This window comes from Pseudorca crassidens, chromosome 15, assembly GCF_039906515.1.
Source record: "Pseudorca crassidens isolate mPseCra1 chromosome 15, mPseCra1.hap1, whole genome shotgun sequence".
Lineage (NCBI taxonomy): Eukaryota > Metazoa > Chordata > Mammalia > Artiodactyla > Delphinidae > Pseudorca > Pseudorca crassidens.
In genome coordinates this window covers 41,801,780-41,816,821 of record NC_090310.1, presented here as the reverse complement: position 1 = coordinate 41,816,821, position 15,042 = coordinate 41,801,780, and the positions used below count along the sequence as shown (strand labels likewise).

General features: G+C 45.4%; 1 protein-coding gene across 1 annotated transcript in view; it reads right to left on the bottom strand.

The window, feature by feature from the left end:
- Positions 1-15,042, bottom strand: part of CFAP61 (cilia and flagella associated protein 61) — a 255,126-nt gene that overhangs the window by 66,548 nt on the left and 173,536 nt on the right. The window contains exons 20-21 of the mRNA XM_067707353.1: positions 11,482-11,650; positions 1,956-2,130 (exon numbers count right to left, since the gene is read on the bottom strand). Of these exons, the coding sequence (XP_067563454.1) occupies positions 1,956-2,130; positions 11,482-11,650 (344 nt within the window). The remainder of the gene's footprint in view (positions 1-1,955; positions 2,131-11,481; positions 11,651-15,042) is intronic.

Genomic DNA, 15,042 nt, shown 5'->3' with positions numbered 1-15,042 from the left:
ATCTGAAAACCAAGAGCTTCTTACATTGGAATTTCTAAGTTCTCTGCCATAAGCATTCAACCTTAAGGACTTGCATTGCCATGTTCAAAGGCCCTTTTCTTGGTCAAAAGGCTCCTGAACCCTAACATTCAAAACAGCCAACAGTTCAATTAAAACACTGCATTATAACAGGACTGGGCACATTCCTAAGACATAATGTATATTTTGTATTGAACCATTGGCTTTTGTGCTTTCAGCAAGCTTAAGTTACATTTTGAGCTCTGGACTTGAAGAAATGGTAATGAGTTGTCACAAATTGTATGGATAAAAGCAGGGTTCTGCAAACTATGACTCATCCCCTAGTTTTGTAAATAAAGTTTTATTGGAACACAGCCATGCCTATTCACTGACATATTGTCTGTGGCTGCCTTCTTGCCATAGCAGCAGAGTTGGGTTGTTGGGACAGAGACCATATGGCCTGCTAAATCTAAAAGTTTTACTATCTGGCCCTTTACAGTAAAAGTTTGCTGACCCCCAGATCAGAGAACTCCCTAAGTGTACTTAGGTCATAGGGCAATGATTAAAGAATGACTAAAATATTGAAACAGGTTTAAACACATACAGATGCAAAACTGAAAATAATAGTGAGTTTTAATGCAAAAATTAAAATATTGAATACTTTGACAAGTTTTTATTCTGGGTCCCCAGTATATATCTATATATACCACCTCTGCCCAAAGGTTCCAGACCCAGTTGATTTTATGGGTGATTCCTGTCCAATTTTTAGGTTATACAAAGTATTTCTGACCCACCAAAAATATGGAAAGCTTCCCCAAAACACTTTGTGAGACTAGCATACCCTTGATTCCAAAAACTTGCCAAGTAAAGCATAAAAGAGAAAACAGGCCAATCTTACTCATGAGTTTAGATGCAAATAGCCTCTAAGTACTAACAAATTGAATTCAGCAATGTATCGAATATCCTTTGATACCTATTTTTGATTTTTAATGAAGTAAATGTAGAAACTTGACAAAAAGTTAACACCTAAATCTTCCACCAAAAATCGGAAGAAACTATATTTAATTTTAATAATTATATTAACTAACATAATGAAATTATATTTAAACAAATACATTCAATAAACTAATATATTTAATTTTATATACTGATCTCCACACTCCAGTAACTTACTGATTTTTCCATCCCGGGACTGAATCAAAGGTCTGGGTTAGAAGCCTAGCCCATCACAGGTGGTTGTATAACCCAACCAAGTCCCTGATCCTCCCTGTGCTTTCGGTAAAATGAAGGAGCTGCAGTAAGTCATCTCTAAAACTTGACTCCCCAGGTTTCAATTAAAGACAAATAGGCAGCCAGGCCCTGTTCTAGTTATTCTACTGGTCAAACAATTTCCATTAACCCAAGCAATAGAGAGGAAGATGCTTGAGAAAACAATTTGTACAAATGTTTTACTCTCTCATTTGGCTTCAGGAAGTGGCAGGCAACTCGAACATGTTCATTTGTGGGAAGGACTGTGCAGGCAACCACGAAGGAGAACAATGGGTTGTGAAAGAGAAGAGCCCTTCCAACTCAGACCTTTCCTTTTCTTCCGAGGTCTTTTCAGCTTCACAAAAGGAGTCATATTTTCCATATAATTGCTAAACATGTTTGCTTATTAAATTATTCTTTAATTAGTTAATGATTTTAGCCATGCTTTGCTCTTTGGATATTCATTTTTGTGTAATAAAATAATTATAGATAATTAAACTATCTCAAGCCTTTTTCTTTCCCCCAGAAAACATGCTGGGTATCCAAAAATGACAAGTTGTAAATTAATCTGGAAAACAAAGCACAGCAGATGAATGATTTGGTTGGAATTAATTAGGCACTAATTATATACTGGAACTAGACGAAGAATAAGACTCATTATAAAGATAAAATGCTGTTCTGAAAAGATGCACAGTTACCAGCATCCTTACCTTCTGCAGCAATGGAGTTGTTCCTGATCCAAGACAGGGCCTTCAAGCAATCTTCTTCGTCGTTGAGGGTGAAATGATTGCAGGGAACTGGGCCCGTGTACTGCTGCAGACCGCTGTTCGGAACTTCTCTGTTTGTCGGGTGTTGACTAATGTCGGCCCCTGTAGGGCGTGGGACCTGAGATACGTTACAGAGAGATGCTTATTTCAGTGGTAACAGGTGAAGCGCTCACAAGTAATGAGTTAATTCATTGATTGATTGATTAATTAATTAAAATAAACAGAGCAATACCCAGTACAGGTGTGCCTTTTGCTGTCTCAAGATATAATCAGGTCTTAATTAAAAAAACAAAAAACAAAAAACGGGTGAAATGATCCCTTGGAGCTAATTCTCAGAAGGAGCTGCCCTGGTCATCTGATGCTGCGTAACAAGTTATTCCAAGGCTCGGTAGTGCAAAACCCCCATTCAGTAGGCTCACAGATTCTGTAGGTCAGCCATGCAGCCAGGGAATGGTGGGGCACAGTTTGTCTGTTTAGCAATGTTGGAGGCCTCAGCTGGGAAGACCGAAAGGCTGGGGGTGGTGACCTGATGGCCGGGGGCTGGAATCACCTGGAGATAAACTCTCTCAATCCTTTTTCTTTCCCCAAGAAAACATGGTGGGTATTTAAAAAAAAAACAAGTCATCACTCTATGTCTAGCAGTTGGTGCTGGCTGTGATCCCAGCTGGCGTTGTCGGCCGGAACTCCACGTGGGGCCTCTCCCTGTGGCCTGAGCTTCCTCACAGCTGGGGGGCTGGGGGGTTGAGTTCCAGGGCACATGTCCTGGGAGAGGGTAGCAGTCCAGAGAGCTCCACATTCTTCTCTTCTCGGTCCTGGGAGCCCAGCAGGGCCTCTCTTGCCATGTTCAGTCACGGAGGTCTTCACAGAGGCCTGGCCAGGGTCAAGGGGAGGGAACCCAGGACCCGCTTGTTCCTGCAAGGGGGGCAGGGCCATGGAAGAGCACATGGTACTGGATTTGATGTCACTGTTTTTGGTAAAAACAATCTGCACTGAGGCAATTATATCAAGGATTGAAATTCAAGCACATAGAGGGTCTACCCACAAAATGAGGGAAGTGGGCTACTACTTACTTGTGAAAATTATAGGATTATCTTTCACTTTGTCAAAGAAGTGCTCTCTCTCTCTCTCTCTCTCTCAACACTGAGCCCTCCCAGTACAGCTCCTGTTCCCTCGCTTTTGACATAGACGTGGGTGAAGACAGACGCTTTCCTCTGCTGTAGGAAACCCAATAACGGATGATGGCCAACTCTTGTCCTTGGTGTCCAGGATGCTGTGACAAGCTGGACGCCCAGGCCCTGGCCAGAGCGTTCAGCCATGACTCAACTCCATCTGGGCATTGTCAGGGTGGAGTAGGGGTTCAGGGTGGCCAGATCTGATCGCTCAAGAAATGCCAGATACTTGGGTATTTTATATGGACTCCTGATATGTTCATTACTTTGGTTCAATTAAAATCGAGCAAACAGACGCCATTGTAGAAGCCAAGTCAAATGGCACAGTGGGGCGGGTGTGCCCAGTGGGCCCCCATGCTGCCCCTCCGAGGTTCATTTGGCGGCAGGTGGAGATTATGGGAGATAACGAGGCCGGAGCCTAGGGCAAGACTCCCAGGCAGCTCGGCTGCTGTTAGATGCCCCGCAGCAGCCGTCCTGCACATTTGTGGCGTGAGGCCTAAGGATGTGAGGCCAGACTCCTACAGCTACAAAGGGCAAAACATTCACTGGCAGCAGAGACTAACACGGGCTCTCGGGAGGCTCCTCCTCCCTGACAACCGCGGGCAATGCCTGCTGTGCTGGGGGATGTGAATGCCGGCTGGTGCCGGGACACGTGGGGCTCCACTAAACCCCAGATGACATTTAGGAAACTTTCGGGTATATCCTTCCTCAAGAGAAGTTTTAAAGCCTTGGCACATTGCTGTGATGTATTTAATTCAATTTCAGGCTGGACTAAAACAAAAAACAAAAAAAACAGAATCTATTTTTAAAGCTGGATGTCCTTTCTCCACAAAGAGGCTGCAGTAAAATGATACTTAGTAAAAAGGAACAACCCAATAAGTAGTGGTCATTGACTACAACGAAAATTGTGGAGGAAAGCTCTTATTAGCAATATAATTTATTTAGCAATATCACACTACAATTTTGGCATTAGTATATTCATAGTTATCATAAAGCAGTCCACTGAGGGCTGCACAATACTGAATACTGTGCTTTGGAGGTTTGAAACTTTACCAGAACTACAACAAGCATTATAGTATAAGAGAAAATGAAATTGGGGTAACATTATACCAGTTTAGTAAATCATGCTTTAACAAGTCAGGAAAAATCCTTGGCAGGAAAAGGCAGGGCTGAAGAACAAATTGAGAGCCATTCAATTTATAAAACTTTCAATGACTTATCGTTCCAAATAGTGGGTGTTCATATGAAAAAACAAGGAAAAGAGGGGTGGAAAGAAAGAAGGTCAAAAACGAGAATTAGTTTGCTACAGTCCTGAGAGGCAACTGCATTCTGATAATCTATATAATTCTTCCACACACGTAACTGGATGGAGTTGTTTTTGCACATTTTTAACTATAAAGAATTAGAGAAATTAAAGGGATAATATATTTTCATGTTTGCACGGTGGCATTTCACAAAATAGGTAAAACTGGAGCTAGAATTTTAAATCCCAAAGCTAATTAATTTGTCCACAAAGAGTTTAGCAAAACTCAGTATATCAAGAAGGATCTATGGGGAAAAATCATATTATGTCATCAACAAAAGGAGGGAGTAGAGTTCAATTGGAGGGAGTAGAGTTCGACAGGAGGGAGTAGAGTTCAACAAGAGGTGTGGGCACATTTACTGAAGACGCACCATCAGCGCTGGCTCCCCAAAGCAGAGCTTCTCTACCACCACTGAACTGGCACTGACTCGTGATTGGAGAGAAGCAGACACTTCTCAACCATTCCAGATGATTTGGGATGGAGCATCACCTGCTGGTGGGAGCCCCTTGGCCACCCTGTTCTCCTCAGCAATTTAACATGGCAGTAGGGGATGCTGGTGGCCTACCCAATATCCTGTCTCCCTTTCTTTCTTAGTAACAGACTCCTGGGACATATGCCCAGTTGGAACATTTCCCAACTCATGACCTGAGAGGTCAAGAGAGATAAGCAGGTGTCCTTTGGGGGCAGGGGGAGGGCAACTCGAAAAGTCATTCTGCTCTAGTCTTTCCTCCTTCCTGCTTCTTGCACATGAAATGGCTGGAACCACAGCAGTCACCACAAGGTGCTGAGGATGGAAGGCACATTCCAAAGATGGAAGAACAAAAGACAGAAGGGCCTGGGTTCTTGAGGACACCAGGAAGCCACCTTACCAGAACTGAGGTTGCTTTTCTCCAGATATATATATATATATATATTTTAAGATGTTTGGGGTAGGAGTTTATTAATTAATTAATTAATTTTTGCTGTGTTGGGTCTTTGTTTCTGTGCGAGGGTTTTCTCTAGTGTGGCAAGCGGGGGCCACTCTTCATTGTGGTGTGCAGGCCCCTCACTATCGCGGCCTCTCTTGTTGCAGAGCACAGGCTCCAGATGCGCAGGCTCAGTACTTGTGGCTCACGGGCCCAGTTGCTCCGTGGCATGTGGGATCCTCCCAGACCAGGGCTCGAACCCGTGTCCCCTGCATTGGCAGGCAGATTCTCAACCACTGCACCACCAGGGAAGCCCCACATAGTTTTAAAGAGAGGTGAAAAAAAAACTTAAAAAAAAACTGTTTATTTGACTCTAGCTATAAACGGTTAGTTCTAGAATTTGTGAGTTGTGAAGACTTTTAAAGCCATCCAGTGTAACCTCTGCAGCACATGGATGGGAGAGGGCAGGAGGGAAGGAGGAGGTACAGGGAAGGAGACGGGGAGAGAGGGAGGGAGGAGAGAGACAGGCAGCGGCGAAGAACTGGAGCCAGACCACCTGCGCTCAAACACTAACCCCTAGTCTGCCACCCTTGTGCGACCTTGGACAAGTTGTCTTGTCTGACTTTTAACCTCAGCCCCACTGCAGCTTGGTTCCCTCACCTGCGAAATGGGGGTGGGAGTGGCAGGGAGCTCAGGGTGTTACCACAAGGGTGACTTCAGGGAGCACTGGTGTGGTGCAAGGCCAGTGCTCGATCTAGGTCAGGTGCTCTGACCCCTCCTGCCGGCTGCCCGCTGTACCCGGGGGTTGGACAGTCCCTCTTGGCAGAGGCTCTGACCCTTAGGAGGTAGTTTCTTAGGATGGATGCACGCTGTAGTCCCCTGGCTTCTGATGTCTGTCGTTATCTGCTCCCCGGGCCACACTGAGTCGAATTCATTTCTACATGAACACTCCCAGCCATCGGACTCTTTGCCCTTCTGGCTAAACATCCGGGATGACCTCTTATCTCTGGAGGTGCTTCAGCTGGTTCCTTCCCTTATGTGTGACACCAAGAAATGCACGTCATGCTGCAGGTGCACTTCTGTCCTGTGATACACTCTGTGACACAACCACATTGTGCCATGTAACGGGCTCGTGACCTCCACGTCATCGTCACGAATTTCACCCTTTGTCAGGATCAGTGCTCTTATTTCTCCAGCTGATTCTGCTTCGCCGGATATGACTATTGCTGCTGCTCGTAACAGCTGTTTGAATTTGCTTGACATCTTTGGCTGGTGCCCCTGGAACTATCTTTTCACTCTTAAACTCTGAGTGTGGTTCGTTTTGTATTCCTCTTGTATTTCGACGTCCACGTAAAAACAGATCCTTGATCTTGTAATGGGGGCAATTTAAAACCATGACACTCGCTGTTACAACTGTTAGGTTTTTTTTCCTTATGCCATTCTGGTTCATACTTTCAAGTGTAAGCATCGTGGCTATTTTCTTTCTTTTCTTGCCTCTGGTTACATGAAGGATGTTTTCTTCCTTTTTATCTTCTCCGGTTTTTGGAAGGTGAATTTATTTAGGCTGCTCAAAAGCATTCTTTAACCTTATTTCCTCTAAATATAAGAGTCAAGAATGAAACATTGCCTTTGTGCTTCCCCATTTAAGACACTGCATCGTCCTTGGCCACCTCTCTCCCTATTTTCAAGAACTCGGTTTTTTTTTGTTTTTTGTTTTTTAAGAACTCAATTTTGATTAGATTACTTTAGAGTAAGATTCATTATTGCCCATCTTGGATTTATTCTCAGATTTATAAAAATGATTTGGATTACCTTTTGTTTGTGGCGTTGCCATGTGTCCTTTTATACTACTGTGTCCAGTTCTTTTCTGTCTCCGTTATCCAGAGTGCGAATTAAAGACCACGGAAGATCTTCTTTCTCAGGCCTGGCCCATAAAGAACACATTTTGCCATCCTCCAATAGGATACACTTAGGCGAGCATGTGATGACTGAATTGCCCATTTTCTTCAAAATTCTGAGCAGCCAGTTTCATTTTCTTAAACCACTGAAGGCTGGAGAGGTAATTTTTTGCCTTATTTGCCTTGCCTTATTTTTGTTCCTTTTGAGGCAGGGTGGGGGGAGGTAATCTGCTATTTTTCTCTTGAAGTTTGTTCATTGTTTTCCCTATCGTTCTCATAGAACCAAAATTTCATCAGAATGTAACTAGCTGAGAAAATTCTTCCTTGATTTTGCCAAGAATGTGGTCAACTGGATGATGTTTTCAGGTAAGGAAAGTTTTCTTCTAGCATATCTTTATTGTCTCTATTCCATGTATTTGGGCCTCTTCTTTGGGAGAAGCACTGTCCAGGAATGGCCTCCACCTCTAGCATATCTTCTTGTCTCTGGCACCCAGTGTATCCCTTTGCCCTTTGCCTCCACCCTCCAGGGGAGTTTTGTGATTGGTCTCCAGCTGACTTCACCAACTTATACAGAAGCAGGTCTGTCTCTTGATGGAGATTTAACATCAATCCTTTCTTACTCCATCTCCCTTTTCATCTCACCCTGTGGCCTTCTCAGCTCAGCCTCTGCTCTTCGAATGTCTTTGGCTCCTGTGATGGAGGCCGTAATGAGGATGATGCACAGTGTCCTGGGGAGAGAGACAGAGACAGAGACAGAGAAGGAGGGGCAGGGAGAGACAGAGAGAGAGAGACAGAGAGAGAGAGAGGGAGAGGATCCTTCTGGAATATTTTCAAAAGTATGTCCTTGCTCTGATTTTTCTAGATGTTGTTCTCTTTTCTCTTATTCTGTTATCTTTTTGTTCCAGTTGTTTCTTGCTCTGCAACAAGCTCACACCAAAACGTAGTGGTTTAAACCACCATTTTATCACCTTTCATGACTTTGTGGCCAGAAGTTCCAGTAGAGCTTGGCTGGGCAATCCTTTTATTCCACGTGTTATGGATAGAGGGCACTTGGTGACATTCAGTGTATGGATGGTCTGGTCTGGAGGGTCCATGATGGCTTCACTCACATGTCTGGGGCCTTGGCAGGGATGGCTGAGAGCCTGGGCTTGGCTGGAACCCTCAACTGGAGAACCCATGTATGGCATTTCCAGCATGGCGGTCATAGGGTATCTGGAATCCTTATGTGGCAGCTCAGGGCTCCAGGAGCCACTGTTCCCACAGACAAAGAGAAGCTGCCTAGCCTTTGACTTGGACTTAAATTCATGCCATGTCACTTCCTTCATAGTCTGCCGGTCAAGGCTGTCACAGATTCAAGGGGAGGAGATGTTGGCTCTGATGGGAGAAGCCTCAGGGAATCTGAAGTCTTGATTTAAAACGGACTCTTTTCTTTGGCCTCATGCTGTTATTTTCCCCTTTAATCTGCCCCAACACAGGGAGGTCTCTTCATGCTGGGTGCTGCCGAACGACAAGGGGTGGCACCTTGATGCATGCAGCTCTGTCCACCCTCTGCAGCAGGCTCTCGCCCGGGCCTGCACTGTCCCGATGCCACGTTCTTCTATCTCCCATCTGAGACATAACTCGCCTCCTTGGAGACCACATCCGTTGCTCACCCACACCAAGCTCACCAGAGCTCACACCCCACTTGCCCTCACCCGGCTGCATGCTCTCGCCCCACCCCCCGCTGGCTTTCCCCGAGCGTCACCCCGTGGGAGTCCCAGCCACGGTTTTCTCATGGCCCACACCAACTCATCTGACTTCAGGCTGACACATTTTTATCCCTCCTCTCTCTGAGATGACCCACACCCAGGCGTGGGAGTGGGCATCTCTCCGTCTCTGCTCAATGCTCCATGAGCCAGCGAGGGGGCTCGGGGACCCTGGTTATAAGGTCTTGCAGACGGCTTTTCAGAACCGGCATGTGCTCACCAATAAAAATAATCAAATCCATCCGTGGGGCTGGGGAGGGGCTTAGAGGGTACTGGACGTGAGCTAGAAAAACCTTCATCGTCCAAAGCGGAAAGGTCATAGGTAATGTCGGAAGTTGACCGATCAAGGGGAAAACTTCTATAAACACATTGTAGTTCTGGCAGGTAACCAATGAAGAACAAACAACAGAAATGCCTCAGAATGGCTGACCCTGGCGAGAGGGCTTGGAAGTAGAGACCAGGGCCCCTCACACGCAGCCCTGCAGCACACTGTATCTTGTGCATGGATCTTCTGATTAAAAAAATAAGTGCTATGGATTTGGATATCAAAAATATTGCACAATATTTTAGACTGGTACATGCCATTTACAGGTCAGATTAGAGGTTAAGATTTGTAATTATATTTTATAACAGGTAGTCTTCTTGCTTATTTTCATCATTTTAACTTGTTGGTATTTTTTTAAATCACAAAATTGGGGCAAAACCGTGAGAGTGGCAGAGAAGGGAAATAGGGAAAGAAATTCGAGCCGGAAGCTCCTAGTGAATCCAGCTGCCTTTTTTATATCAGTCTACGTACTTTTAATCTTTATCTCCTTCTGGAAAAATTAAATTGAAACTCTCTTTATCACTTCATTTCGTGTTTCCCATTGTTAAAAGGGCAAGAGCTTAATGTACCACAGACTAAAGCCGCAGGGGCAGCTGGGCACACATGGGCAGACGCCTGAGTCTCTGGACAGCTGGCCGGGCCTTCCTGTCACATTTTCCCAAGTCCACAGTCGCAGGCAGCAGTTGGAACTCGGAGGGGTAGGTGAGGGGGGACAAAGGGGTGCTTGGTGGTTTCTTCTGGTTTCACGTTTGAAAAAGAGGAGTACTTAAGTAACCAGTTTATTTTTCTCCTTTATCCAGAAAAAAAAAAATCCTTTCCTACACTTTGAGAATGGATTGCTTTAAAAGAAGAAGAAGGAGAAGGAGAAGAGGAAGAAGGGGAGGAGGAAGGGGAAGAAAGAAAAGAAAAGAAATCACTCAGACGCTGATCCAAGCTGGGTCCTCAGGTGGTCCCCTCACTAGCGGCCTTGGCCTTACCCAGAAACGTGTTAGAACCGAGGCATCTCAGCCACAGCCCCCCCACCCCCACCCCCTGCTCAGCATCTACATTTTAACGAGATGCACAGGGGATGTGTGTGCACATGGCAGTTTGAGAAGTGCTGCTCTAAGGTACAGATGAGGTTCTAGGTCGAGAAAGTTCAAGTCTGTGTTTCTCCACCTTAGCTTAGAATCACCTGGGAGCTTCAAAAAAATACTGATGACTGGACCCCACTCATCCCCAGAATAATTAAAACAGAGCCTCTGGGGGCAGGGCCCTGGCCTGGGTTTATTTCAAAAGTGCCCCAGGTGCTCTCAGTGGGTAGCCCAGGCTCAGCGCTGGAAGTCAGTGATGTGCGCAGTTGCTGGGCTGTCTATCCCCCCCAGGCCGGCCACCCGTGGCTCATCTGTGGGAAGCAGGCCTGAGCACATCCCCAAGGTGGCCTAGGACAGGAGCAGAAAATCATGACCAGTGCCTGGGGTGGAGAGTGGATAACTCCCTACAAACCCAACTTGGAGGCCTATCCAGTCCCTGAGAGAAAATGTAATGAAAGGACTCCATCATCTAAATCTCTTTTCATCAAAGAGATGCCCTATTTCTGTGGCATTTCTGCATGAAATGCTCCAGCGTTGCAAAGCAAGAATGTTCAAATTCGCTTCTGTCGGATGTTGAATAGGTAACATCCTGCAACACTTCCCTGGAATGTGGCTTGAGAATCTAATCGAGTTGGAAAGCACGGTCACCAGGTAAGCAACCAGCACACTTCCTAGCTTTGTACCGAGAGACAAAATAAAATAAGGCTGACAGAAGGTGCACATGTTTGAAATACTTTCTCACAAGCCCATCACCACCGCCAAATGTTAGCCTCTTGAAGCATAAATTAATTTTCCACAGACGCACGCCGGGCTGCGTCTGGATTCTGCTCTGGTGAGCAGTACGTGTTAGACTTTTGGACAACAGCTTCAAGGATGACATTTCTCCAACTTGCTGTGATTCTTATCCTTGGGCAGAATGTTTTTCTTGGAATGGGTTTCCAGGAGGATTTTGGACCCAGTTCCGGTCACATGTGCAGGTGGGAGGCACGCTCTTGACCCTGAGACGTGGGCCTGGTCAGCACGTGACCCCTGCCATCCCCGAGGGCTCACCTGGTACTGCTGCCCGGTGCAGAGGACAAGGTGGTCGTAGAGCACGACTTCTTCTCTGGAAACAATGACCTGCTTAGCTGCTCGGTCTATGGCCGTCATTTTACCGACCACCACGTTGACCCAGGAGCACAGCGACATCAACGCGTGATCTCTGTCATTATAACAGTGGCTGCGGAGAGAGAGGCTCCATCAGTGACATTTGAGCAGCTGACAGCGGGCATTAATTAGACATCTGCTGAGCTGGTTCAAGTCCCCTGGTTGGCTGAGCCTGTGCTCTTGCTGGGAGTTTACCGGGACCCAGGCTAGCCAGGAGATTTGTCCTTATGAGACACTTAGTCGCAAATTGACATCTTCCCATTAAAGCTAAATTGTTCTGCCTGGGGTAGACCAGTCCACAACAGGGAGGGGGTGTGTGTGTGTGTGTGTGTGTGTGTGTGTGCGTGTAATCATTCATATATACTCTTGCTTCCATTTCAAGAGTATATATGTAAATTTACCTTAGCGGTTGATCTGTCATACTGACAACTGTCATATTGACCACAGACTCGGAGCAAATGAGGATGAAGAAAGTGACATCTGAGGATTCCCACAGGCAGGGGTCAAGGTCCAGCATATTGAGAACCCTGTCTATTTGCTAAGGCTTTTCAATAAATGATTCATTCTTAGAATTAGTGTATGGATTCATGCCAAAACAACAAAACACATTTTATTTAGAGAAAGTGTCCATTAGGGAATTATGTTTGCATCTAGTACAATCCCTGGGGACTCTGGGGGGTGGGGTCACTTCTCAGGGTAAAGGTGATTTACGGGGACCGCTGCTTCCATAAGAGCAGGCCCAGGGTAGACGGGTTTTGTTCTCTGGGTTCTATTCGAGGGTGAACACAATACTGTAATGGGAGAAAAGTGGGTTTCCTGTGGCTTTGGGTTTATTTAGAGTTCTGTGAGGGTTGTTTCCAGAATTTTCTGGAAGGTTTGACCTCATGTACATGACGTTTTAATAACCCTGTTCTGAAGACGCAGAGTGTAGGGCAGCAGAACAGTGAGAGTCTGTTTAAATCTAGGCTTCCCGGTGCCAGGGTCTGTGTCCCTGCTCTGTCGCCAATGCAAATGGACCCTGGGGACTCTGCATCCCTTTTTAGAACTTCAGTTTCCTCACCTCTCAGCAGGAGATAACGACCCCTCCTCACATGCCTCGAGCATTGCAAGGGATGGACCCAAGAATGTAAGAGATGCTGTCTGTCAAGTGGGATGCATATGTGAAGGGTATTATTCCAAATAGTATTAATGGTACACAATCCTGTTTACTCTCCTTGGAGGCAAACAGGATTCTGAAGTGGTAATGGGAGAACATTTTTTCTTTTTGATCCACGCATGAGTCTGCTCTCACCACACAAAAAGAATCCTGGTAATGGATGCACATTAGACCCTGTTATAGGGCCTGTGAAAGAGAACGGAGTCTGGGCTTTGTATCTCTCCACACAATGACACTTAAAAACAAGAAAATTTCTTCTTAATAAGAAAGGAAAATCGGGGGCTGGTCTGCCACAGGAAAATAACAGATAGTGAGATGAAATTCTCTAATAAAAAGCCATTTTGGTAGCTTTACAGGAAAACAGGAGGCTTCACTGATTTCATACATCTGTGAGAGACCCACAAGGGATTGTTCTTACTTGGGATGTGATCCATTCCTAACAGAAGCAGTACTGTCAGCCGTCCAAGATGAGGAAAAATTAAATATAGTTAATGCACAGAGATTCGTCATATGAGGGTTTGCTCGAAGATGAAAGTTCTCAGGGGAAGTTTGGGGAAGGCTAAGACAGTGTTATTTCTAATGACAGTAGGCCAGCGGTGTTGATAATTTCAGAATGCATACTTCAGAGATAAAATCTGAAGCTCTGTCCCGTGGGAACTGGCCCTCGGGAACGCTGGGGTTGTAGGGACCTTAGGAAGCACTGAAAAATGTGGGGTGCTTGCTTTTACAGCCTGTGACCACACGGAATGACATTTCTCAGTTTCGAAACTGAGAAATTTACACTGCGTGTAGCTGATGCCTATCTGTTTCGGATATTAGAATACATTCTGGACCTTCTTTAATTTACCCATGAGGCAGTGAGACTAGATATTGGAGACTGTAAATGATATTTCTCCAAAATTATTTCCTAAGCAGAGTTAATGAGCATTAAGATTCCCACAGGGCAGGGACCATCTCCAGGCTCGAGGACAAGAGAAATATCTCCACTAGAGTCCTCTGGAAGAGAGAGAAGGAACCAAAGAAGGTAGGTCAATGAAACTTCGTGTTTCTCAAGTGACCTTGACTCTGACGCAAAAATAATGTGGAAGCTTGTCTTCACAGAACATTCTGGAGACAGGTAATAAGGAGGAGAAAAAAAGGAGAAATGCAGGATGGGGGAATTGCTGGAACAGGACATATGTGGAGAGTGGCCAGCTTGCTCAAAGTTGCAGTGACCCCAAATCTAGTGATGGGAAGACTTAGCCTAAAGTTCCAGGTACAAAATTAAGAGCAAACTCCAGAGGAATAAACGTAAGTGTGGTGAGGACCTGCATTTCATGCAATCAGAACCCTGCAGGACCGGAAAGAACCTCAGAGGTTTCCAGCAAGGGTTTATCATGACGCTCCCAGAAGAAGGAGCATCATAATTAACCTTCAGTTATTCAGAGCTGATTGTCCAATTAGTGGATTTCTCCCACTGCCGGTTCCTCCTCTCCTCCCTCCGCCCTCCTTTCTGCTGCATCCCGGGCACATCATTAGCACGTCCACCAGAGGCTGGACAGGGCGGGATTTGGGCAGGGGAGGTGGGGAGACAAAACATGGCTTTTCAAAAACTAGTAACAGCAATAATAAATCAAAACACTGGTTATGGAAAAGTTCAGAATTTGTATTTGGCGTGAGGAATTTGAATCATTAAATTTTTGGATATCAATGCACTTGTTCTTTCTAAACTCCATGACCAGACATAATTTCCTGTATTGGGGTCTGAGGAACATTTGAAAGCCAACATCTTGTTGATGTTTCAATTTGTGGTTTCTAAGAGGATGACATGCAGGTACCCATCCAGAGACGTCTTGTATGCCTGTGTTATTTAGTCCCTGTCTACACCCTGATGGAGAGGACTTCTTCAGGTACTTTCGGAGGTAACTGTCATCTATTTGACATTATTTACTGAGCACCTGCTAAGTGCCAAGCATTGTCCCAGATGCTGGGAACCCATCAGTGAACAAAAGGCAAAAAATTCCTGCCCTTGTGGAGTTTACATCATAGTTGAAGGATTCAGAATAAACAATTTAAAAAGGCAAATTGTATAATATTTACAAGGATTTCAGTAGCAAGAAAGAGAGCAGAGAAGGAGGATAGAGTGTGTTGGAGAGTTTGCTGCAGACGACTGGATGGTCAGAGTAGGTCTCATGGAAAAGCTGACATTTCAGCAAAGACCTGAAGAGAGAAAAGCAAAGACCCCCAAGGTGAGGACTTGCCTGTTGTGTTCGAGGGACATCAAGTAGGCCGGTGTGGTGACAGCAGAGAGAACAAGGGCAAAAACAGTA